Source organism: Lepus europaeus, chromosome 8 (assembly GCF_033115175.1).
Source record: "Lepus europaeus isolate LE1 chromosome 8, mLepTim1.pri, whole genome shotgun sequence".
In the NCBI taxonomy this organism is placed as follows: Eukaryota; Metazoa; Chordata; class Mammalia; order Lagomorpha; family Leporidae; genus Lepus; species Lepus europaeus.
The window spans coordinates 49,636,675-49,660,181 of record NC_084834.1 but is presented as its reverse complement, the minus strand read 5'-3'; the positions used below and the strand labels follow the sequence as shown (position 1 = coordinate 49,660,181).

The window sequence follows — 23,507 nt, the reverse complement described above, 5'->3', positions numbered from 1 at the left end:
CTTTGGAGAGGAACCAGAAGAGGGGCAGGTTAATTCAAATACTCCATTAGCCACAATGTTGGTTTTTTGTTTTGTCTTTTCCCTAAAGAGGATCATTTCATGTCACTACTTAGTTAAATGTATTTATAAATTTTTAAATATCTAAGACAAAATCTATCTTGGGGTCAATGCAAGTAGTTCTGAAGATTACTAGATTATACTCTTCAACTGAAATGTCACATTGACTTTGGTGTCCTTGAGATCAGAGGGATTAATCTTTCCTCTTGTCGGTCTCATGACATCTGATGAAATCTCATTTCAGAGATTAGATGAAAAGGTAGTTTTGATTTCATCTAGAACAAAGGGTGGCATATTGGTAAATGTATTATATTTCAGTTCTGAACTGTCATTTAGAGTTCAAAAACTTCAGCTCACATGATCACACCAAATATTGAACTAAGAAGAGATCTTTTAATTTCATTTTGAAAATGAAGTAATACTTTAAAAAAATCTCATATGTACTAATAATTAGGAAATAACAGCATATTGGCCAGGAAATTCAGAGAAACAGAACCAACAGCTGATAGATATGTAACTATGAATCTGTGTGTATACACACACACACCCAGAGGGAGGGTATTTCAAAGTTTTTGGAAAATATATATTAAAACTATATGCATTATTTCAAAAATTTTTGCAGCAAAATAAACTTATCTTGTAATTTTATTTTTCCATAAAATTTTTGAAGTACCTTCATATATTTATTTATTTTAAGGAACTGGCCCACAGTTGACAGGTCTGAAATCTAGAGGGCTGGCCATCTGGAAATTCAGGTGGCAGTTGATGTTCGTCTTGAGCCCACACTTTTCAAGGGGGGCCAGTAGGCTGAAAACCAGGCAGAGTTTTTGTGTTGAAGTATTGAGGTAGAATTGCTTCTTTTTCTGGTAACCTGCCCTGCTCTTAGGGTCTTCAACTGGAGAGGTTGTCAACTGGTTGTATGTTAATCACATGTACAAATGCCTTCACAATATCTAGACTGGTGTCTGACCAAACAACTGGGCACCATGGACTAGACAAGTAGACATAAAAAAATGACCATCATGAGTACTTCCCAATTTGAACTAAATTCTGGCTGCTCAAGAATGTTAGATAAGGGCTGGCACTGTGGCTTCCGCCTGCAGTACCAGCATGGTATGCTATATGGGTGCCTGTTTGAGTCCTGGCTGCTCCACTTCCCATCCAGGTCCCTGCTAATGCTCCTGGGAAAGCAGAAGATGGCCCAAGTGCTTGTACCCCTGCATCCAAGTGGGGGATCTGGATGAACCTCCTGGCTCCAGCCTGGCCCAGCCTGAGTCATTGTGGCCATTTGGAGAGTGGACCAATGGATGGAAGATCTCTATTTCCATCTTTCAAATAAATACATCTTTAAAAAAAAGTTAGATGATTCCAGTGATTTTTAAATTTAGGGTAACTAAGTTAAAGCAGCTCATTTAATCAACCATTTGAAGAAAATCTCTTAAATTTTTACAAATTTATTTGAAAGGCAAAGAGCAATTTTTCATCTACTGCTTCACTCCCCAAATGCCTGACTGGGCCAGGCTGAAGCTAGGAGCCTGGAATTCAACCCAGGTTTCCCATGTGGGTGACAGGGACCAACTACTTGAGCCATCATTTGTTGCCTCCCAAGGTGTGCATCAGCAGGAAGCTGGACTTCAGTGAAACCAGGACACTAATGTTGGGCAATCTTTGAGCTTCCTTGCCACAGCTGAACAGATCATAATCTAATGTATCTATCAAACTGATAGCTGACCTTAATGAACCTACAGACTCATGTTGTCTTCAAGCATGTTACTTTCATTAGGAAGAGTTAGAATTCATTCAATATTGTCATTAATATTCCATGTCTTTCAGCATGTTAAAAATCAATTTATAAATTTTATATATTTTTTTGACAGAGTAAGGGCCTAAGCCCTAGCTTGATTCTTTAGAAGACGAAGATAGGATATTCTGGTAAAGTTAGTGTCAGCAACAAGCCACACAGCTGGCACCTTGCAGCACATTTCAATTATCACTAAGTGGAATACTTGTATGAGATTTGGATTCGGTATCAAGTTTTCTTCAGCACAAAATTTCTCCCAGTGTTGATTCTACTGTTAACTTTAGCTTTCTAGAATATGGGTGGAGGGAGGGGTAGTCAGATTCTGTAGATCTCAGAAAGGCAGGCAGAATGGCCACAGGAAACAAGCAGCACTGGCAGCACAGCCAAGGCTTTAACCATGGGTTCAATTCCTAACAGAGAAACTGGCTAGTACACACTATGGACCTTCCCTAGAAGACATTTGCCAGCTTGGACATACTATCAAAAGCCAAAAATCTGAACAGTATGGGGCTAGCACTGTGGTGTAGCAGGTAAAGCCATTGCCTTGGATGCCAGCATCCCATATGGGTGCAGGTTCAAGTTCTGGCTGGTTCACTTCCAATTCAGCTCCCTAATGCACCTGGGAAGCAGTGGGAGATGGCCCAAGTCCCTGCACTCACATAGGAGACCTGGAAGAAGCTCCTGGCTTTGGTCTGTCCCAGCCCTAGCCATTGTGAACTAGCAATGGAAGCCCTTGCTTTCTGTCTCTCCCTAATTCTGCCTTACAAAAAAATCGTAAAAAAAAAAAAAAAAAAAAATTCTAAATAGTAATCTAAAGGTTTGCTCTTTTCCTAAAGCCACATTTTGGATTTTTATGTGGTCTGGATTTAAACCCAGAAACTCTAGGGAATGATACAAAACCAGATGAAAACAATCACATCAAAATTATCTAAATTCCATTTCAAATGCATGACAAATATGGACAATATAATTGAAGATCATAGTGTGGTATTTCTCAAGTGTCTGATAGTAAAAGTACCCGAGGCACTCCTTCCAGGTAAGATTCTGGCTCAGGAGGTAGTGGTTTGAATCGGGGGCCAGGAATCTGTCTTTGAAGTACCTCAGGTGATTCTAATAATCAGGCAATTTTGAAAAGTACTGGCTGTGGCAGAGACTGCTGGGGCGGGGGGCGGGGGGCGGGGGGCGGGGGTGTGGGGGACTTGAGGGAAAACAGGCACAATATTACCACAGCTGTGGTCCCCAGACTCAAAGACTTCCTGAAAATGAGAAGCATTCAATTGAAATTGAGGAATTATCTACAGAACACTGTTTATTTCAAGTTCAAAACACAAAATTACTCATTTTTCTTAACAGAACACATTATTTTTACTGCATGGATATTTAGGGTTTCTCTATTCACAAGTGCAGATTTATTCTTGAACTTTAGGCTCGAAAGATTCATATATATTTGTTTACTACAGAGGACATGTACTTTATAACAATCTGTTTAGAAAATATTTTACATAAAAACACACAAAGCATTTATGAATACTCTTCATCTTCACAACAAAACTTCAGCAGAGGTTTGCCTGAAGATCATAATTTTCAACAAAACACCCACGACTGAATAGAACTTATCTTACATACTGTAGATCACTGCAGTTAAAAGTTTCCCTTTCTTCTATGGCTTCTGCATATATTAAGCAGGTCTTTTCTTTAATTGATGATTTGTTAAGTAAATTTGCCTTTTGTTGCAAATTGCTCTTAATCAAGAATCTAAATGGTCATGATGAAATTAAACTGACATAGGGCTTTTGGTAAGGGGCCCTTCAACCCAATAATGGAAGACTTTATTACCTATCAGTAGGAAATCCTTTAGTGTTTTGTGTCCAATAACTACTGTCTGGAGTGCTATCACTTCTAGCATAATCACTTGGCATCAAAATATAAAATAAAAATATGTACACTTTAATATATCAATTCTTACCTGAATAATCTCAGATCTCTTGAGAATGTTCCACAAAAGTGGAATTTCATCCTAAAGTTACACTGAAAATGGTACAATGTGTACAACTTGGTTAACCAGTGCCTGCTTCTCATTTCACGATTTCTCCCTGTCCTGATCAGATACACAATCTTACTACTATACCATAATGCACTGGCAGTTTTGTATATAAAATCCAACTCAAGCTTATTTTGGTTTATTGTACATGCTTTATTAAAATGGTACTTGTATTTACAATATCTGCAGAGAGTCCCTTCCAAGGTGCTCTCCCACACATTCAGCCACAGCCACACAGACATCCACACCACAGCCCCATGCACCCACACCAGTGAGATGTGAGGATCAGACTCCTAAAATTAGGCAGCTGTTGGGGGATAAGAGTTGATTGGTTTTTCAATTTTTTTGAAAAGAGAAAAGCATGGGGAATGCATTTGGCCATTACAATGCTAATTAAGTTTGTGTATATTAACATATATGGCAGTTAACACTGAATATTCCTTTTACATTTTTCACACACAGAATGATATCAAGGTTTTGCAATCAACAGAATATTCTAACTTTAGTCTCAATGCTGCTTGTAGTGACTTCTGTATTCATATAGGGGCTTTCCCTAAAAATAATTCAAGTCTATGTAAGTGAAATAAGGCACAATTAATATTGATTTGACCTAGGAGAAGGGATGGGATAAACAGGTTTCAAATGATCTTACTGTTGGAGAATTAACTGACTTAAACCCACTTGAAATCTCATCTCCTAATTTACAAAGATTTCTTAGAAGCATTTCTTTTTCTTTCCTCCCCTGACAAAGCCCAAACAGAAATGTTTGGGAATTCATATTTCAATTTCTCAGTAGCCTAAAGTACTCAAATTGATGTGCAACCCCTACCTTCCCCTGCCACAGTCTCCTCCCTCCTCAATGCTAAAATAAACACAGCATGTGAAACAGGAGTCCCTTGTGTTTTGAGGAGATTTGTACACTTGAGTAGTAAATACACATCTGGTTGTCTTTGATATTTGAAAACTTTAAAAAAAAAAAAAAGAAAAGAAAAAAGGGAAAAATATTTTGTGACTTTCTTGCTGTTTAAAAAAATCCCTGTCTCTCTTCAGGATGAGGAAGCCCCATCAGACATTACAAACAACCGCAACCAATGGGTTTGGCAGCATAAATAATGTCTAGTATTCAAATCTTCATAGTGAGACTCAAATTTATCTTGTACACAACCTGTTGAATGTTTTTTGCAGGAGATGAATCAAACCCAAAGACGCTGGACATTCTGTGAAAGGGAGTAAGAATTGCAGTTCTGAAGGCCCCTGACTTTGGTTGTTTACAAAGTTCAATCCTGTTTATTGTGATCCTTGGTATCTTCTTCATCTGTATATTCTGATGGTTCTTCTCCTGGTTTTAGGAGTCTGCCCACATAATCATATTTTTCTGAAAGATACATCAAAAGAAAATAAGACACAATTAAATTTGTTTCACTATCCCATTATTTTCAATAAAGGCTTTTGTTTCTTTTATTTATTTGACAGGCAGAGTTAGACAGTGAGAGAGAGAGAGACAAAGGTCTTCCCCTCCGTTGATTCACCCCCCAAATGGACTAGAACCTGGTGTGCCAGCACCGCAGGCGGAGGATTAGCCTAGTGAGCCGTGGCGCTGGCCTTTTGTCTCTTTTAGAATCAAACAGTTCTTCCTATTGCTTTATCATGACTAGTCTTTACAAACATGTAAAACCTGAACAAAGTAAAATGGGATAACAGACTTTTTAGACTTGGGAATTTATTCTTGTAGCAGAGTGTTCTGTACCAGTGGTTCTTAATTGGACACTGCATCAGAATCACTTGGATATCTTTAAGTTCTTGTGGAACAGTATACACTTTCTTTGAACATATATTTAAATTTCCAAAGAACTAGAAAATGAAGGTACCTTTAAACTGCATTTCCCATTCTCGAACACTCTCCATTTGTACTGCATTCAAATCTGAGAGGTCATCATATTCATCTCTAAGTGCTTCTTTATCTAGACAAAATGTTGCCAGTCCTCTGGAGGCATCTCTACCAGCAAATATTCCATATGGTCCCTCTGAAAAAAAGAAGAAAAAATACTTAAGATAGCCTAACAATATTTTAAAATGTCTCAAAGGAGAAAGTAAAAAAAACAAAACCAAAAACCTTCACCATGACTCAAATATGGTACAATGAGAAGAAATCAGTGGGAAATTTGCCTTAAAAAATTATTTACTGGGGCTGGTGTTGTGGCAGAGTGGGTAAAGCTGCCACCGAAATGCCAATATCCCGTATGGGCACTGCTTTGTGTCCTGGCTATTCCACTTCCGATCCAGCTCCCTGCTAATGGCTTGGGAAAAGCAGAAGACGGCCCAAGTACTTGGGCCCCTGAACCCATGATGGAGACTCAGAAGAAGCTCTTGGCTTTGGCCTGTCCCAGCCCCGGCCATGGTGTCATCTGTGGAGTGAACCAGCAGATAGAAGTTTCTCTCTCTCTCCCCGCCTCTTTTTGTGTAAATCATTCAAATAAATAAATAAATCTTTAAAAAATTATTTGAAGGAGGGAAGGAGGGGGAGAGGTAAGGAGGGAAGAGGAAAGAGATATTCTCCATCTGCTGGTCCACTCCCCAAATGGCTGCAACAGCCAGGGCTGGGCCAGGCTGAAGCTAAGAGCCAGAAACTCCATTCAGGTCTCCCACATGGGTGACAGGGACCCAAGTACTTGGGCTGATATCCACTGTCATCCCAGGCACATTAGCAGGAAATACGATGGGAAGCAGAGCAGTGAGGCCTCAAACTGGTCCTCCAATAAAGGATGTCTATGGATGCTGGTGTCCCAAGCAGCAGACTAACCTGCTGTGCCACAATGCTGGCTGCCAAGAAATATGCCTTTTGACCAAAGCTTAATAAAGCTTTGCATTGAAACCTTAAATTTCAACTACTTCTGATACCCCAAAACTTGTATTCAAAATGAGGACATCTGAAGTTCTTAGGGTGAAGAGGAAACACTAGCAGCTAGGTTTAGAAGCCAGTTTGCTTGAGAGGAAATGATACTTTACTGATTGCTGTTAATTAATAGTGACATCTAAAAATAATCAACAGGGGCTGGCACCATGCTACAGCAGGTGAAACTGCAGCTTATAGTGATGGCATCCCACATCGCAGGACTGGTTCTGGTTCAAGTCCCAGCTGCTCCACTTCCAATCCAGCTCCTTGCCAACGTGCCTGGGAAAGCAGACAATGGCCCAGGTACTTGGGTCCTTCTGCCACCCACTTGGGAGATCCAGAGGGAATTCTGGACTCTTGACTTGGGCTGGGACAGGACATTGGAGCCATCTGGGGACTGAACCAGTGGATGGAAGATTTCTGTCACCCTGCCTTTCAAATAAATAAATCTTTAAAAACCAAAAAACCACCAGTAAAACATCCACTGAATATGTACTACGTAAAAACCCAGGTGAACAGTGAACCTACATTTTTCTTTCTCCTTTTCTCTGTAGGTTCTAACTTAGAGCAGAGATTGCAACACTTTGTGTGTCCTGTGACTTCTGGGCCCAGCACATGTTCAATAAACCTTTGCTGAATAAATGCCTTGATTTAAAAACAAGGACCAGTTCTCAAAATAAATATCTCCTGAATATCATAGTACATAAATTTTCTACATAAACTAACAAGAAGCATTAAGGAAAATAACAGTTGTCATTTGATATGACTTTTGGGAAAGAGAGGAAATAGCTGAGGGATAGTTCTGGACTGACCCGTTAAGTAATGACTAGTATTTTCTCAAAGGAGTTAGGCACCATCTTGTCTGTGAAAGGTAGGCATAATTGCTGAGTTGACATAAGCAAACCAATTCCCAAGTCTTCCCTTGAGAGCAGTAACTGTCATGTTCATCTCTGTATTCTTAGTGCCTACCATGGTACCTGGCATGAAGCTACAATGTAATAAAGCTCTTCCAAATGAATTAGCTGTAGTTCCAAAGACGGGAAATTCAAGAGTCTGATCCTCTAAATAGATTGACTATGGTAGGAAAACTTTCCACCCAAATATACAACTGAGAAGATACTTCAGTTTTTTAAAGCAATAATATCCACAAAATTGAAATAACCCAATTTTTTATTTCAAGAAATTGGTTAAATACATTGCACTGCTATCAGAATCAGGTAACCCTGGAAACAGACTTGAAAGAAGCCCATTACATAAGTATGGGAAAGAGCAATCAGATGGGCATTTCTGAGGGAATGGAAGGGAAAAAATTTACTTCACATAAAGTGTGGCTCATTAAAAAGTGATCTTTACAATAAAAATCAAATTATTTTTATTTTTTTTTTTAATTTTTGACAGGTAGAGTGGACAGTGAGAGAGGTCTTCCTTTTTGCCATTGGTTCACCCTCCAATGGCCACCGCGGTAGGCGCACTGCGGCCGGTGCACCGCGCTGATCCGATGGCAGGAGCCAGGTGCTTCTCCTGGTCTCCCATGGGGTGCAGGGCCCAAGGACCTGGGCCATCCTCCACTGCACTCCCTGGCCACAGCAGAGAGCTGGCCTGGAAGAGGGGCAACCGGGACAGGATCGGTGCCCCGACTGGGACTAGAACCCGGTGTGCCGGCGCCGCAAGGCGGAGGATTAGCCTAGTGAGCCAGGCGCCGGCTAAAAATCTTAAATTTTTAAAATTTATGTGTAAGGAAGCAAGAAAGAGGGAGGGACGGCTGTAGACAGAGATCTTCCATCCACTGGTTCATTCCCCAAATGCATGTTAAGAGCTGGGAGCCCAAAACTCCATCTAGATCTCCCACATGAGTGGAAGGGGCCAAGGACTTGAGCCATTACTTGCTGCCTCCCAGGACATGTGCTTGCAGGCAGCTGGATGAGAAACAGAATGGGGACTTGCACCCAGGCACTTTAATGTGGGATGTGAGTATCTAACACTATAGTGTCCCCAGTATTACAACAAAAATCTTTCAAGGCAACTCTTGTTTGCACCTTAGGCTACAGAGGAGACCAAGCAGATTTTTTCCATTTGAATTTTTGTTTTTTTGAGAATCAAATGACAATAAACAAGACTTCTGGAATATAATCTTACAGAAGAAAATATTTCTTCTCTGTTACCTATATATGACAAAGGTCACTAGAGAAAATAATTTAAAAACTAGTTACTAGTTTCACAGATAATGAACATGAATGAATGTTGTTCATTGTTATGAACAGAATAATCAGTAAAGAAGGTTTATTGCCCTAAAGGAATAAAGTGCTTTCTTTTCTTCTTTTTTAAAAAGATTTATTTGAAAGGCAGAGATAGAGAGAAAAAGAAGGAAAGAGAGGGAGAGAGAGAGAGAGATCTTCCATCACTGGCTCACCCCCCCCCCCCCCCCCCCCCCCCGGCTACAATTGCTGGGGCTGGGCCAGGCCAAAGCCAGGAGCCAGGAACTTCTTCCGGGTCTCCCACAAGGGTGCATGGTCCCAAAGATTTGGGCCATCTTCCACTGCTTTCCCAGGCACATTAGCAGGGAGCTGGACTAGAAGTGGAACAGCTGGGACTTGAACTGCTATTCATATAGGATGCCAGCCCTGCAGGCGGAGGCTAACCATCTACACCACCACATGGGCCCCAGAATAAAGTATTTTCTAATGAGAGTAAACAAGTAGAAAAAACTGGAAATTCTTTGATTTTTAAATGTGCAGAATGATTATATCCATACTTATTTTTGAAAGTGTTTAGGAAGTCAAAACTTATGTATTAAAAAGAGTCTGTACATTTTACAAATAGAAGTCATAGTTTCACTTAGACAAAAATCTAAACATTTAAGAACATTAATTTGAAGTAGACAGCATTGCACCATAAAATTCACAAGATGTAGAAACTCATTCTCTAAAAAGTTTATAGCATGGAACTAGACGTGGCATTAGCAATAATTTTAAAAGCAGCATTATTGATACATTATCATGACAATAAAGGTAATACTTCTAGTAAAGTACCTTTTTATCCTGTTTTTCTCATTTTAAACATTTTCCCATTGCTACTTGATATTAGGTAACTATCAACAATTATCATCGAGCATTTATATATTTTCTCTATGAATGTATATAACCCAAATTTAGCCAATCTCTTATTAATATAACCAAGCTATTTTGTTGTACTTACAAATGAGTCATCCATATAATGGGATACTATTTACCATTAGCCAACATTTCTAACTTTCAATCTTTGCTCATTTCAATTAACATTCAATTAGGTCTTAGGCATTTAGGAAAAACTCAAAACTATACTTGCAGAATGAAATTAAGAGTTTGTTACATTGCACTTAATTTATTTTTAAAATTTTTAATTAACTGCATGCTTTACAGCAATGGTGATCGAAACTAATATGATTTCTGTTTCTTGAGAAATAATGATGATCAAAAAAATCTGTGGACAGATAACCTAATACTGACTGAATCAATGCTTGTTACAAACTTAAAACAGTGATCAATGAAACACACGAAAGGAAAAATAAAACTGAGCAGTGCTATAACCTATGTGTGAAACGTGATTGTTCACGTTTTCTTTTTAAAACATTTTTAAAAATTCTTTTTAAAGAATTTCCCAGCAATCTCACTTTCCTCTGAGAGTTTTGCAAAGTGGAAGGAACAGATGTTGCCTTCCCCACTTGGCAGATGAAAAACAGGAGCAGAGGCAGTGACTTGCTTGAAGTTGCTCCAGAACTGCAAGTACCATTTCCACTTTTTCTAACTATACCACTCCAATGTTACCTTGAGAAAACACACCAAGGATCCACAAACCCAAAGATGGAATGACAAGCTTTAAAATTGGAGCACTTCACTAATTATAAAATTCCAGGGGAATAGAAATGTTAGAATACTTGTTAAATCAAAATAGAAGAGAATTAACAAAAAAAACTGTAGGCACAAATAGCTTTCATTGCATTCTTAGTATTTACTTTCATGGCCTGTAAAAGTTAATCTTAGGCACTTCAGTATATAACTTATACAACACTTTAAATGGTACAAAAGAGAGATGATCACTGTAACATCAACAACATGAAAATCTGCCACCTCTGAGTATATTAATGTACAGTGGTGCATTCTCTAAATGTCTCTGCCAACTTTCTGAAGCCTGAACACTGAAAACACATAAAAACAGAATATAGAACTTTTTTTTTTTTTTTTTGGTTTAGATAGCTAAAGTATTAAGAGTGAAGTTGAACCAGCAGTTAATAATCTAAGTCAAATTCCAGACTAAACAATGTTTTGCTAACTCTTTTTTTTAAAAAGATTTATTTATTTATTTGAAAATCAGAGTTACACAGAGAGAGGAGAGGCAGAGAGAGAGAGAGAGAGAGAGAGGTCTTCCATCCGATGAGACAGTGAGAGAGAGAGAAAGAAAGAGAGAGAGAGGTCTTCCATCTGCTGGTTCACTCCCCAGATAGCCGCAATGGCCGGAGCTGCGCCGATCCAAAGCCAGGAGCCAGGAGCTTCTTCTGGGTCTCCCATGCCAGCGCAGGGGCCCAAGGATTTGGTTCATCTTCTACTGCTATCCTAGGCCACAGCAGAGAGCTGGATAGGAAGAGGAGCAGCCAGGACTAGAATGGGATGCTGGCGCTTCAGGCTGGGGCTTTAACCCGCTGCACCACAGCACTGGCCCCTTATTAACTCTTGAATGGAAAAGAATAATTCAGTGATGAACATATTCCCCCATTCCCTAACCTAGAATAGGCGGTCTTTTCTGCATGTTTAGAAGTTCCCTTGGGAAGCGTTTTTCTGAAAACATCTTTTTGGTAAAGAACGTAACATGAAGAACTGGAGTTGGAACTGGAAAGGTTGCTGAATAAGGAGAATTTGGGGTCTCATAAAGACATTTTCCTGCATTTATAATATAACCAGAAGCTATAACTGAGGAGTCAGCAATACTTTCCCATTCCACTACCTTCTTATATAACATAAATAAATTCTACTGTGTTGATAACTATACTTGGCTATCCATAATTCTAAAGTAACAGAGAGCTACCCAAAAGCAAATCTGAAATGATATTAAGTCTTTTATGTATAATTTACAAAGAAGCTAGCTAATATAAATTATTATGAAGGCTCATTGAGATATTAATATAGTATTAAGAGAATTAAATTCTGTTGTTTTGTCTAAGATTAAAATGTAATGTTGGGGCTGGCACTGTGGTGCAGTGGGTTAAGGCCCAGGCTTAGAGCGCTGACATCCCATATGGGTGCCAGTTCTGGTCTTGGCTGCTCTTCTTCCGATCCAGCTCTCTGCTATGGTATGGGATAGCAGTGGAGGATGGCCCAAGTCTGGGCCCCTGCACCCACGTGGGAGACCTGGAGGAAGCTTCTGGCTTCAGATGGGCGCAGCTCTGGCTGTAGCAGCCATCTAGGGAATGAACCAGCAGATGGAAGACCTTTCTCTTGTCTCTCTCTCTCACTAACTCTGCCTGTCAAAAAAAAAAAAAATTTTTTTTAAAGTTCAAAAATCAATAAACCTATCAGTTACTGTTAATGTTGTGTTTAATACAACCACTGAAAATGGTGTGACATAGTCTCAAAAAAGCAATGTACGTTCACTGTAGAATAATGCTTTAAGAATAATTTAATGCAGAGCTGGTGTTGTGGCACAGCCTCCCATATTGGAGGACTGATTTAAGTCCTAGCTGCTTTGCTTCCGAGCCAGCTTCCTGCTAATGTGCCTGGTAAGGCAGTGGAAGATGGTCCTAGTGCTTGGGCCCTGCCACCCATCTGAGAAACCAGGATGGAGTTCCTGTCTCCTGCCTGGCCCAAACCTGGCTGTTACAGTCATTTGGGGAGTAAACCAGCAGGTAGATGATCTCTGTCTCTGACACTCTCTCTTTCTTTTTTTTTTTTGACAGGCAGAGTGGATAGTGAGAGAGAGAGAGAGAGAGAGAGAGAGAGAGAGAGAGAGGTCTTCCTTTTTGCCGTTGGGAGAGAGAGAGAGAAAGGTCTTCCTTTTTGCCATTGGTTCACCCTCCAATGGCCACTGCGGCCGGCGCATCATGCTGATCCGAAGTCAGGAGCCAGGTGCTTCTCCTGGTCTCCCATGTGGGTGCAGGGCCCAAGGACTTGGGCCATCCTCCACTGCCTTCCCGGGCCATAGCAGAGAGCTGGCCTGGAAGAGGGGCAACCGGGATAGAATCCGGCGCCCCAACCAGGACTAGAACCCGGTGTGCCGGCGCCGCAAGGCGGAGGATTAGCCTGTTAAGCCACGGCACCTGCCTCTGACACTCTTTCTAAACAGAGTATGTAATAACAGGTAACTCTGTGATTATGTTATGTAGCTATATTAGTTCTTACAAATTGGAGAAATAGTCCACAGTGAATATTTTAGTTTTCTATGGTTTAAAAACCATACAACCATAACAAGCAGGAAAGAATATTAAATTCATTAAACAGCTCGATTTCCTAGCTTGTTTTGATATATTTTTCATGATTATTAAAACAAGTTTTAAAAATATCAATAAAAATATACAATGGGTAAATTATTTTATCCATCTCAGGTCGATGCCAAATTTGATAACCTTTTGAATACTAATACAATAAGAAACTGAAAAGTCAACTTGCATCTGAAATGCAAATTAGAAGACTGTCAGAAACACTGTGGATTGAGCTTGTAGCCTTGGCCCCAGGACTCGTATGTTGAGGGGAGAAGGGAAGACTCAAAAATTAAAGTTCCACATTTGTGCCACTTGTGGGAGTGGTGCTCAAGTTTATCCAACCCACAAAGAATGAGAATTCTAAGGTGAAAAAAATAGCATGGACTCAAATATCTATAGGAATTAACCAACAGTAAAGGTAACAGTGTTGGGGGGGGAAGTGCTATTCTGTAAATGATATTGGGACAATTGTCTAGTCTTCTTTGGCAGGAGGAGAGGATCACAAAAATCAGATCCTTATTTTATATCTTAAAAGCAAAATCAATCCCAATAGAACAAGAAACTGAAACCATGAAAGTATTACAGAAACCACAGATTATAACCTTTAAATGCAAAAAGCCTTTAAAGGTATAATACACAAATCAACAATTATAAAGGGTAAACTTGAATAGATAAAACCAAAACTCTCTACATGTTTTAAAATACACAAAAAGTTAAAAACAAAATGGAAAAAGCATTTGAAACAAAGGCTGATTTACTTTATAAAGAACACCTGTAATCAACAATAGACCAATATCATAATTGAAAAATTGTGGCAAAAGATGTGCAAATAAACAGAAAACATAAATGACAAATATTTGAAAAGATGACCAACCTCAGAAAATGAAATGTAAATTAAAACAAAACTGAAATACTACTTTAATCTCTCAGATTTACAAAGACCAAGACTTTTATATCACATTTTTAGCCAGATTTAGCGTGAAAAACTGCCATTTTTGTTAAGTATAACTTGTTCCAACATCTCTGGGGGGCAATTATGAATTAAATCATTAAATTCAAATTGTCGGGGCTGGTGCTGTGGCGTAGCAGGTAAAGCCGCCGCCTTTAGTGTTGGCATCCCATGTGGGTGCCAGTTGAAGTCCCAGCTGCTCCACTTATGATCTGGCTCTCTGCTATGGCCTGGGAAGGCAGTGGAGGACGTCCCCAGTTCTTAGGCCCCTGCACCCGTGTGGGAGGCCCAGAGGAAGCTCCTGGCTCCTGGCTTTGGATTGGCCAAGCTTCTAGCTGTTGTGGTCATATGGAGACTGAGCCAGTCGATGGAAGACCTCTCTGTCTCTCTGCCTTTCTGTGACTCTGCCTTCCAAATAAATAAATAAATCTTAAAAAATTCAAATTGTCCAACCTTCAGTAATTTTATTTTCAGGAATTTATTTTGTAAGTATAATTTCACTCACATGTATAAAATGACATACACATGAATATTTACTTCAGTATGATGTAACACATTGGAATCAAATGTTCATTAATAGTGGACTACAAAATTATGAAATTCACAGTATAGAATCTTATCCAAGCATTCTAAAGAATGAAATGAGCTTCTATACTAAAATTATTGTTAAAGGCATGTATAGTTTGCTATAATTAGATTGCGTGTGGGGGACACATATTCACAAGCTTGTACGTGCACATTATAACTCAATAAAACAATACTCAGACTGGTTCCTTGTCTCTATACCGTGGGATATAATGCCTCAGGAACAGTTGTGGGAGTCTTATTTCTCACTGTATAACCTTTTGAATTTTCTATTTTGAACATGCATTACCTAATACATATTCTTTAAACTAATATGAGGTCTTAATTTGAACCACACCCCAAACCACTCTACAGGAACACTTCCACAACCTAAGCCTCCTGAAATATTACAGGAAATACCCCAAGGAATGAAAAAAGGGGCAGTAATTGCTGAAGGTTAAGTTCATAATAAAAATTATAAACTACATGAACAAACCACAATGAAACAATGAATGCATATAATAGACAGAACTGGCATCCCAACTCCTCCCTCTCCCTCAAATAGCAAACAATAGAAAATTAAAGAACTATAGTAAATTTGCTTAAAATTAAGAAGTGAAGAAATGGAAGAGAAATATCAACAGACATGAAGAATGAAATGCAAAGCTAATATATACCCATCAAAAGCTAATATACACCCATTAAGAATAGAGGCAGCAATACTTCTCTGAAACACAGCTACATATTTTAGTAGTCTAGCACATTTTAGAAAATAAAGAATCAAATCCACACCTGGACAAATCTTAGTAAAAGAGCAGAATTCCAAAGATAAGGAGAAAAAAGGTCTCAATTACAACCAGAAGGAAAAACAATAAAAAAGGCATATAAACCACAAGAAGATGTCTTGTCAGCTAGTAAAAGATAGTGGCATAATACTATTCAAGATGTGTGGTAAAATAATAATCTACAAAAATCTAAACTATTATTTCTGAATGAGGACACAACAAATGAGAAGAATGATAGGACTTACCTTGCTGAAATGACAACTGAGCTGCAAACAAAGGCATGAAGTGCAAGAAGGCCTACTGATTTTTTTAAAAAGGAACAATGTTAAGTAAATTCAAGTGAATACTAATAAGAATGATAATTTAACCAGTGGAGTTGAAAAAAAGGTAACTAAAATTCTAATAGCGACACTGCAGGGAAAACAGGATGGAAGTGGGCATTAACATAGGGCTCCCTACTACACAACTCTAGGTAACAGAAAATACCAACAAACTAAAAAGCAGAAACTGCTAATGTACGTTCCTAACAGTCAAAGCAGTTTTCATCAATAAGAAATAATTTGCCAAATGCCAGCAAAGCATGTGAAAGAGGCACCTCTTTCTCATTCACACCAAAATGGTGTTTGGCTAAAATTCTTACATTGTTCAGAAGGACAGGATAGTGTCTTGGAAAACACTTCCCTATCCCAAAATAGCAATAGAATACATCCAACTCAGAAGACAGAAAGTGGAAGGCACATTATATCAGTCTGAGAAGGGAAGTGATGGGAAAAGAGGCAAAACAAAACAAAACACAAACAAAAAAATTATAAAATAGAAGGGCATAAATAAACCTAAACATATCAGGAATAACATATAAACTGATGAAGCTACTAAAAGACACAATGTTGACTTTAGATTTAATGAAAAAAAAAAATCCAGCTATTCAGGGGTACTTCAAAAAGTTTGTGGAAAATGGAATTAAAAGTTAAGTTTATTTTGATGCCAAAAAACTTTGAGGGGCCGGTGCTGTGGTGCACCAGGTTAACGCCCTGGCCTGAAGCGCCAGCATCCCATATGGGTGCCAGTTCTAGTCCCAGCTGTTCCTCTTCCAATCCAGCTCCCTGCTATGGCCTGGGATAGCAGTAGAAGATGGCCCAGGCCCTTGGGCCCTTGCACCCATGTGGGAGACCCGGAAGAAGCTTCTGGCTCCTGATCGGCACAGCTCTGGCTGTTGAGGCCAGTTGGGGAGTGAACCATCGGATGGAAGACCTCTCTCTGTAATTCTGACTTTCAAATAAATAAATGAATCTTAAAAAAAAAAAAGAAACTTTGAAATTCATGCAGGTGAGGGTTCTTCAAATATGTGTATTTGAAAGTGTGAGAGCTGGCATTGTGGCATAGCAGGTTAATCTGCTTCCTACAACACTGGCATCTCATTGGTATGAGCTGCTCCACTTCTGGTCTAGCTCCCTGCTAATGTAACTGGGAAAGCAGTGGAAGATGGCCTAATTCCTTGGGCTCCTGCCATTCACAGAGTTCCTGGTTCCTGGCTTTGGCCTGGCCAGCACCAGGTCACTGCGGTCATTTAGGAAGTGAACCAGTGATTAGAATATCTCATTCCCCTCTCTGTAACTCTGACTTTCAAATTAATCTTTTTTTTTTAAAGTGTGGATTTCAAGATGTTTTTGCACCAAAATCTTGATTCTATTTTCCATGAACAGCATGAAATATCCTCATATGTTATTATTAAGAGAAAAATAATGCAAAATAGATTAAAAGCAAAGTAATGGAAGGAGAAATACTGAACTAATTGATAATAATCAAAAGTCAAATATGAAGATAAATAAGGGTGATAAGGATGCTTTAAGTATGATTAGTTTTCAATCTAGTGCTGGATGGCTTTATTTTATTCAGTATCCTTGTAGAGTAAGCATAGTAATAACTTGGCTTCCATTCTCACTTCCCTTCTTTGTATGGCTAGTTCCCTCAGGCTTTTGCTTTAAACACCAACCCCTTTTTCTTAATCTAATACGTAAGGTAACTTTCTTAACCACTTGATCTAAATAGTCTTTTGTTATCCTCTATTACATGTCCTATTAATTTCCTTCATAGGATATTTAATTATAGATTATAATTGAAATACTTGTTTACTGCCTGTTTTCCTCAACAAATCATTGACTCCAGGAGGGTAAGTATGCGTCTGTTTTGAAGACTCTGTTAACGCCACATCTCACAACAACTTATTTAACCTTTTACTGTAATTCCTTCTTAGTATTTAAAAAGGGAGTGGAAGCCCTATATTAAAGATCCTGAGAGGGGCTGGTGCTATGGCACAATACGTTAATCCTTCCCCTGTGGCGCCAGCATTCCATATGGGTACCAGTTCTAGTCCCGGCTGCTCCTCTTCCAGTCCAGCTCTTTGCTGTGGCCCGGGAGGGCAGTGGAGGATGCCCCAGGTGCTTGAGCCCCTGCACCTACATGGGAGACCAGGAAGAAGCACCTGGCTCCTGGCTTCAGATTGGCACAGCTTCGGCTGTTGTGGCCATTTGGGGAGTGAACCAACAGAAAGAAGACCTTTCTCTCTGTCTCTCCTTCTCACTGTCTGTAACTCTACTTCTCATATAAATAAATAAATAATCTTAAGAAAAAGATCCTGAGAAAGGATATAGGCTCCAAAAGAGTACGGTAGTCATGCAGCGATGTCTGACATGGCCTATGTCAGACTGTTAAAAATAATTTGAATGGTTAATTCCAGATGTTATTAAACACACTCCTTTCTTCCATCCTGAATAACATCTTCTTGTCTCTTGTCTTAAGCTATCTATATAAATTGCTTTAGTGTTTAACACAAATATAATCCCTTCAAAGATGGACAACAGTGGAATGAAGTCAAACTCATAAGAGCCAACCAAGTAGGTACCGTAGAAATAACCAGCAGAAATTTGACTACAGCAACAAACTTCTTCAAAAACACTTAACTGATACTTTTATCATACTGGTATGTCAGATGTGCATGGGCAGAAAAACCAAACCACAGACCCAGCTGGTTTCAAGCAAGAACCTGTAAACAAAGCTGGGTAGTGTCAACTTTAGGACATCCATGGAGTCAGGTTGGGTCCAGTTTTTATGTTGCCATTCTTGCTTCAACTGCCGTTTTCCAAACTAAACTAGTAAAGTCAACACACTGTACTTAAAGCTTAGAAGAAAAAGGAAAGACCTGTGCTTTATTTCCCCACCCCCCTAAATATCAGGCATCTCACAGAAATACTTCTTATGTGACTTACTCTTTTCAGTGGAACCTAAAAGGTAAGTTGGAAAAAATGGCTCTGGCATATGTTGAAGAATATATGAAATGAAGATGAAGCAAAATACCTAAATTACAGGACTGTGGGATAAATTATCCAAAAAGGCCAATTATCCAATAATTCCTTGCATTCCAAAGAATAAAAATATTGTTTTATTAGTTTCACTGCAGTAATATTAGTCTTCCAAATCCACTGTGTATCTATAAATATGTGAAGTTAGATTACATTGGGAAGGGATGACCTGTGAAGTCAGTTAAGACTTAGCCTTGACTTACTAGATATATAACTTACTAGATACATAACTTTGGGCAAAATTTCTGGGGTTCAGTTTCTACATCTGTAGAAATGGAACATAACTATCTCACACAACTTTGAAAATTCAATGTGATAATGGGCTTAATAACTGGAGTCTCCTCCACCTACCCTGACCTCTAGAATCAACTGCTGTTCAATCAGTGGAACTCTTTAGGAAGATGGAAACACAGTTATTCTTTGGTATCTACAGAGAATTGGTTCCAGTAATCCCTACAGAAAACATCTACAGATGTTCAAGTCCTTACATAAAATGGTATAGTTGTATATAACCTATGCACATCCTAGTTACTTTAAGTTATCTCTACATTAATTGCAATAGCTAATACAATGTAAATGCTATGTAAATAGTGGTTATACTATTGACAAGAATGGTTATATTAATGACAAAAAAAGAAGTCTGTGCTGGATCAGTACAGAAGCAACCATACTAGTCCAAACATAAAAATGAAAGAGATGCAAGGCAAACCATGCTCCAGCAAGGAGTGCTGGGAACAGACTGAGAATTTGTGAAACAGGAGGTTACAGTAGGGGTGTGACTACATACCACTTCACTCAGGTGGATTGAGCATAGTACTCAGAGCGTGGCAAATTCAAGTTTAACTTTTTTGAACTTTCTATAAGAATGTATTCTGACTGGCTGAATCTGCAGATGACAACATGAATATAAGGGGCTGACTATATGTACTCTATGAAATACCCTATCGAATTTGGTAGCCATGTGGCTGAGAACATGTTATGTGGCTAGTGTACTGAGAAACTCAACTTTTAACTATATTTAAGTTTACTTTATCATTGTGACTATTGGAAAGCACAACAAGGTCACGACAGCATGTTTATTTGAGGTTTTAAATCCTTATGGTAACTGGGGGAAGGTATAAAGAAAAATAACAATAAGGTTCTCTTCAAGTTTATCCTAAAATCTAGTTTACTAGAAATAGTGTATATAAGCTTTGTGTTCAAATAGGACAGGAATACTTACCAACTTCACTGAGGAATTGTGGGAATGACAAACTATGATATAGTAGGTGCTTAATAAATTTGGCTTCCTTTGTCCTTCCATATTTATTGTCTTACATGACCACACTTTCCTCACATATTGGCCAAGTGCCTGACCTGTTGCTAAATTTAATATTGACAAATGTAGTTAATGTCAACTGTTTGCCAAAATGTGTTTACTCTACTGCTAAATTGTCAATATTTAAGTTTTTAAGTACCTGAACTTTAAAAATGTTATGATTAAAAATAAAAATGTGTTCTTCATTATGGAAGAAAATCTCACAAAGCAATTAACTCTAAAACTATTATTGTGAAATGGGAGTATATACTGGTTATGTATAAAAACTAGGCTTTCTAGCTCTCTCTCAGCTCATTCTTTCAAGCTACTAAGATCCTCAGATACAGCATGCTGCATCTAAATAATTCTGCTACAAAACTGTTTAATTTATTTTCAGGATGAAAATAAAAATTAAGAGCAAAATTGAACTTACAGCTCTTTCATAGCCAGGAATTGGCTTCAAGACTTTTGGTAAAGTGTTACTACAGTTACTATTACTGTGAAACATCAACATATTTTAAGTCCCTATTAGCTATCTGGCTACCTTGAAGGTTCTTTCCAATAATAAAATATTCCAAATATCTCTATTAGGTTGTTGATCAATACCTAGAATAAAATAACACTCAGGCTGTTCATCAGGACCCGGGAGCTGGTGAAAGCTACCAAAAAGTGGCCTCCTTATTGTTATCTGATAGCCCTCTTGAAACTCAAGCCTCACAAAAGCAACCAATGTAACATCTATGACATTAATTTTTAGTTTCTGTCACAGAACATTTGCCACTGGAAGCTGCCAAACTGAGTCTACGACTGTCTCTTCTGCAGATAGTGGTAAATCATAAAGTGTGGGGACTAATACGCTTCTTTCACTTAATATTTTGCTTTTAGTTGGGTAAGCTCTATATTAAGAAATTAAACCTGCATACCATTTCTTATCACTGAACACTCTGTAATATCAATCAGGAGAAACTTTAGGAGGAAAATACTATGTAAATCCTTGATACAAAACTTCACTTGTCCCACATACCCTTAAGTATAAAAAATAAGTATTATCTGAATTGATACAAGGAACAGACATCTGGTATTCATAGATAAACAAAAACAAATACTTTATATGCAATCTATGGTTGGACTCAATGCATAACAAACAGGAATACAACTAGGAAACAAATTCAATAGTTTTAACACCAAAAATCTCCAATTTTTTATCTTCCAATTAAACGACAAACCAAAGTACTTCCAAAATACCTGCCATGCAGCACGCACTGAAATCAGACAAATATATTTTGTAAGTGTCAATAAATCTCATGGCCTAACAGACCAGACCAAGGTAGAAATGAGCTTGTTCCTAGACTGCCAGCCCCTTGACTTTAAGGCTTCGATGTACTCTTTCTAATAACAAGTCACTTTAAGTCTCTAACTTTATTATTTATTCTTATTGTAGTCATTTTTTTCAAAGTATCCTTGCACAGCCAGGATGTACAATGTTGCTCAATTCTATGGAATACCAACAGGTTCCTTAAGTCTGAAGTTTATCAGCATGATCTGAAATGCATGCTACAACTACACTGTGAAAGAGCTTCGAAATGAACGCACTTTTCTGAAAGCAAACTGTAAAAATTTTTAATTTTCAACTGGTGCATGCAGGATTTAAAGCTCTTCCAAGTTTTTTCTCCTTAGTTCTGGTAATTGAAAAACATGGGTCATTGTTACCTTGTTTGAATCTGAATATTCGCTTCCTACCAGCAAAAAAGGAAAAAAAAAGTCAAAATGGTAAAAAGAAATAAGAGGAAAAAGAAGAAAAAAAAAAAAAAAGAGAGAGAGAGGCGCGCCTGCTGGGTATATGAGCTCCGCCCCCAACACTTAAGGGCGAATATCCTTGCCCATCTTTAAACAGATCTGCCTTCCCAACGGTCCTCATCCCACATACATTGTTAATCTTGGAAAGCATCTCAGAACTCAAACTGGTTTTAAAAGACGTTGCTTATACGTCTGGACTTCACAGCCTGGAAGGGCTGAGACTTGGAATTACGTGTCCCTAAACGTGGCCTTATGAGGAGTGGTAGGGAGAAAGGGAGCCGGATCAGTGGCAGAAAAAAGTGTGAATTACCAAGGCCGAAACTTTAGATCCCTACTTTAGAAATCTTCCCTCCCTCCAGCCCGCACCCATCCCCAGAATTAGAAAGCTCAGGAAAGGTGGAGGGCCGGTTCGACTGGAGGCAACTATTTAAGGATTTTGCAAAATTCGGCTGAAGAAGACGCTGCGAGGAGAGACGGAATGGGAGACAGACGGACGCTGAGAGCTGGTCCCTGGGGTCCCAGGGGGACCCCCGACCTGCGGGAAAGCCGACGGCGTCCGCAGCAGGGGGCGTGTGGGGGGGAGGGCCGTCCCAGGTGAGGCAGCCCAGGCGCGAGGGTCCAGGCGACAAGACGACTGGGCCAACTAACCTGGTGCCCAGGGGCCTCCCCGTCAGAAGGGGGAGTCGTGCTGGCACTACAGGGGGTCCTCCCGCTCCCCTTCCAACTCCTCCTCACCAGGGCCGTAGAACTTGCTGCCTTTGGTCACGTCGAAGACTTTCCCATTGACCGCGAGCAGGATGCGCGGGGTGCGGGACCCGTCGTATTGGCGCAGCTGCTCCAAGCTGAAGTCCCGCTTCTTCATGCGCGGCAGAGAGGCGGCGGGGCTCTCCTCGCCCGCCCCGGCCCCGGATCCCAGACCCCGCCGCCCCCAGCGCACCCACAGCCGGTAGGCCCCCAGCAGCACCAGCGCCACCAGCGCCACGTTCAGCAGCATCTCCCCGCCCCCCGTCAGAAGCGCCAACACCGCCGCCGCCCAGCCGCCCCCTTCCGCTGCTGCTCCCGCGCCGCCTGGGCTCTCGCTGCTGCCGTCGCTGCTGCTCTCGCTGCCACTCCCCAGGGTGCCTAGCTTCACGTCCCCATCACCCGCCGCCATCACTGCCCGCCAGCGCCTTCCTCCTCCTCCCCGCCCCCTGCCCTCCCCAACCCCAGGCCGGCCCCGCCCATGAGGGGGGACTTCCCAGCCAATAACGTGAGGGGAGAGGGCGGGGCCAGGCCGCCTCCTGATTGGGTGTTGACGGGGTAACGTTGTCTCGGCTCTCTCCCCTCCTCCCTTCTTTTGCAGGCCGCGCTCGCGTGCGACGCCCCGCCCATCTCGCCCCACACTTCCCCGCTTTCGCTCCTCGCCTCGGATCTGTGAAAAAGACGAGGAGGGCGGATCTGAAGAAAAACATGCTGCGCCGACAGCGCGCGTGCGCGCGCGCGCGTGTGGGCGGGACAAGGGCACAGCGCGTGCGCC

General features: G+C 40.1%; 1 protein-coding gene across 1 annotated transcript; it reads right to left on the bottom strand.

Moving 5' to 3' along the window:
- Positions 1-3,130: 3,130 nt before the first annotated feature.
- Positions 3,131-23,155, bottom strand: PGRMC2 (progesterone receptor membrane component 2). Its single transcript, XM_062199632.1, has 3 exons — positions 22,727-23,155; positions 5,768-5,923; positions 3,131-5,274 (listed from the first exon to the last, which is right to left on the bottom strand). Exons 1-3 carry the CDS (start codon positions 23,142-23,144, stop codon positions 5,177-5,179), a joined length of 672 nt encoding a protein of 223 aa, XP_062055616.1. The 5' UTR covers positions 23,145-23,155; the 3' UTR covers positions 3,131-5,176.
- Between the last annotated feature and the right edge of the window lie 352 nt (positions 23,156-23,507).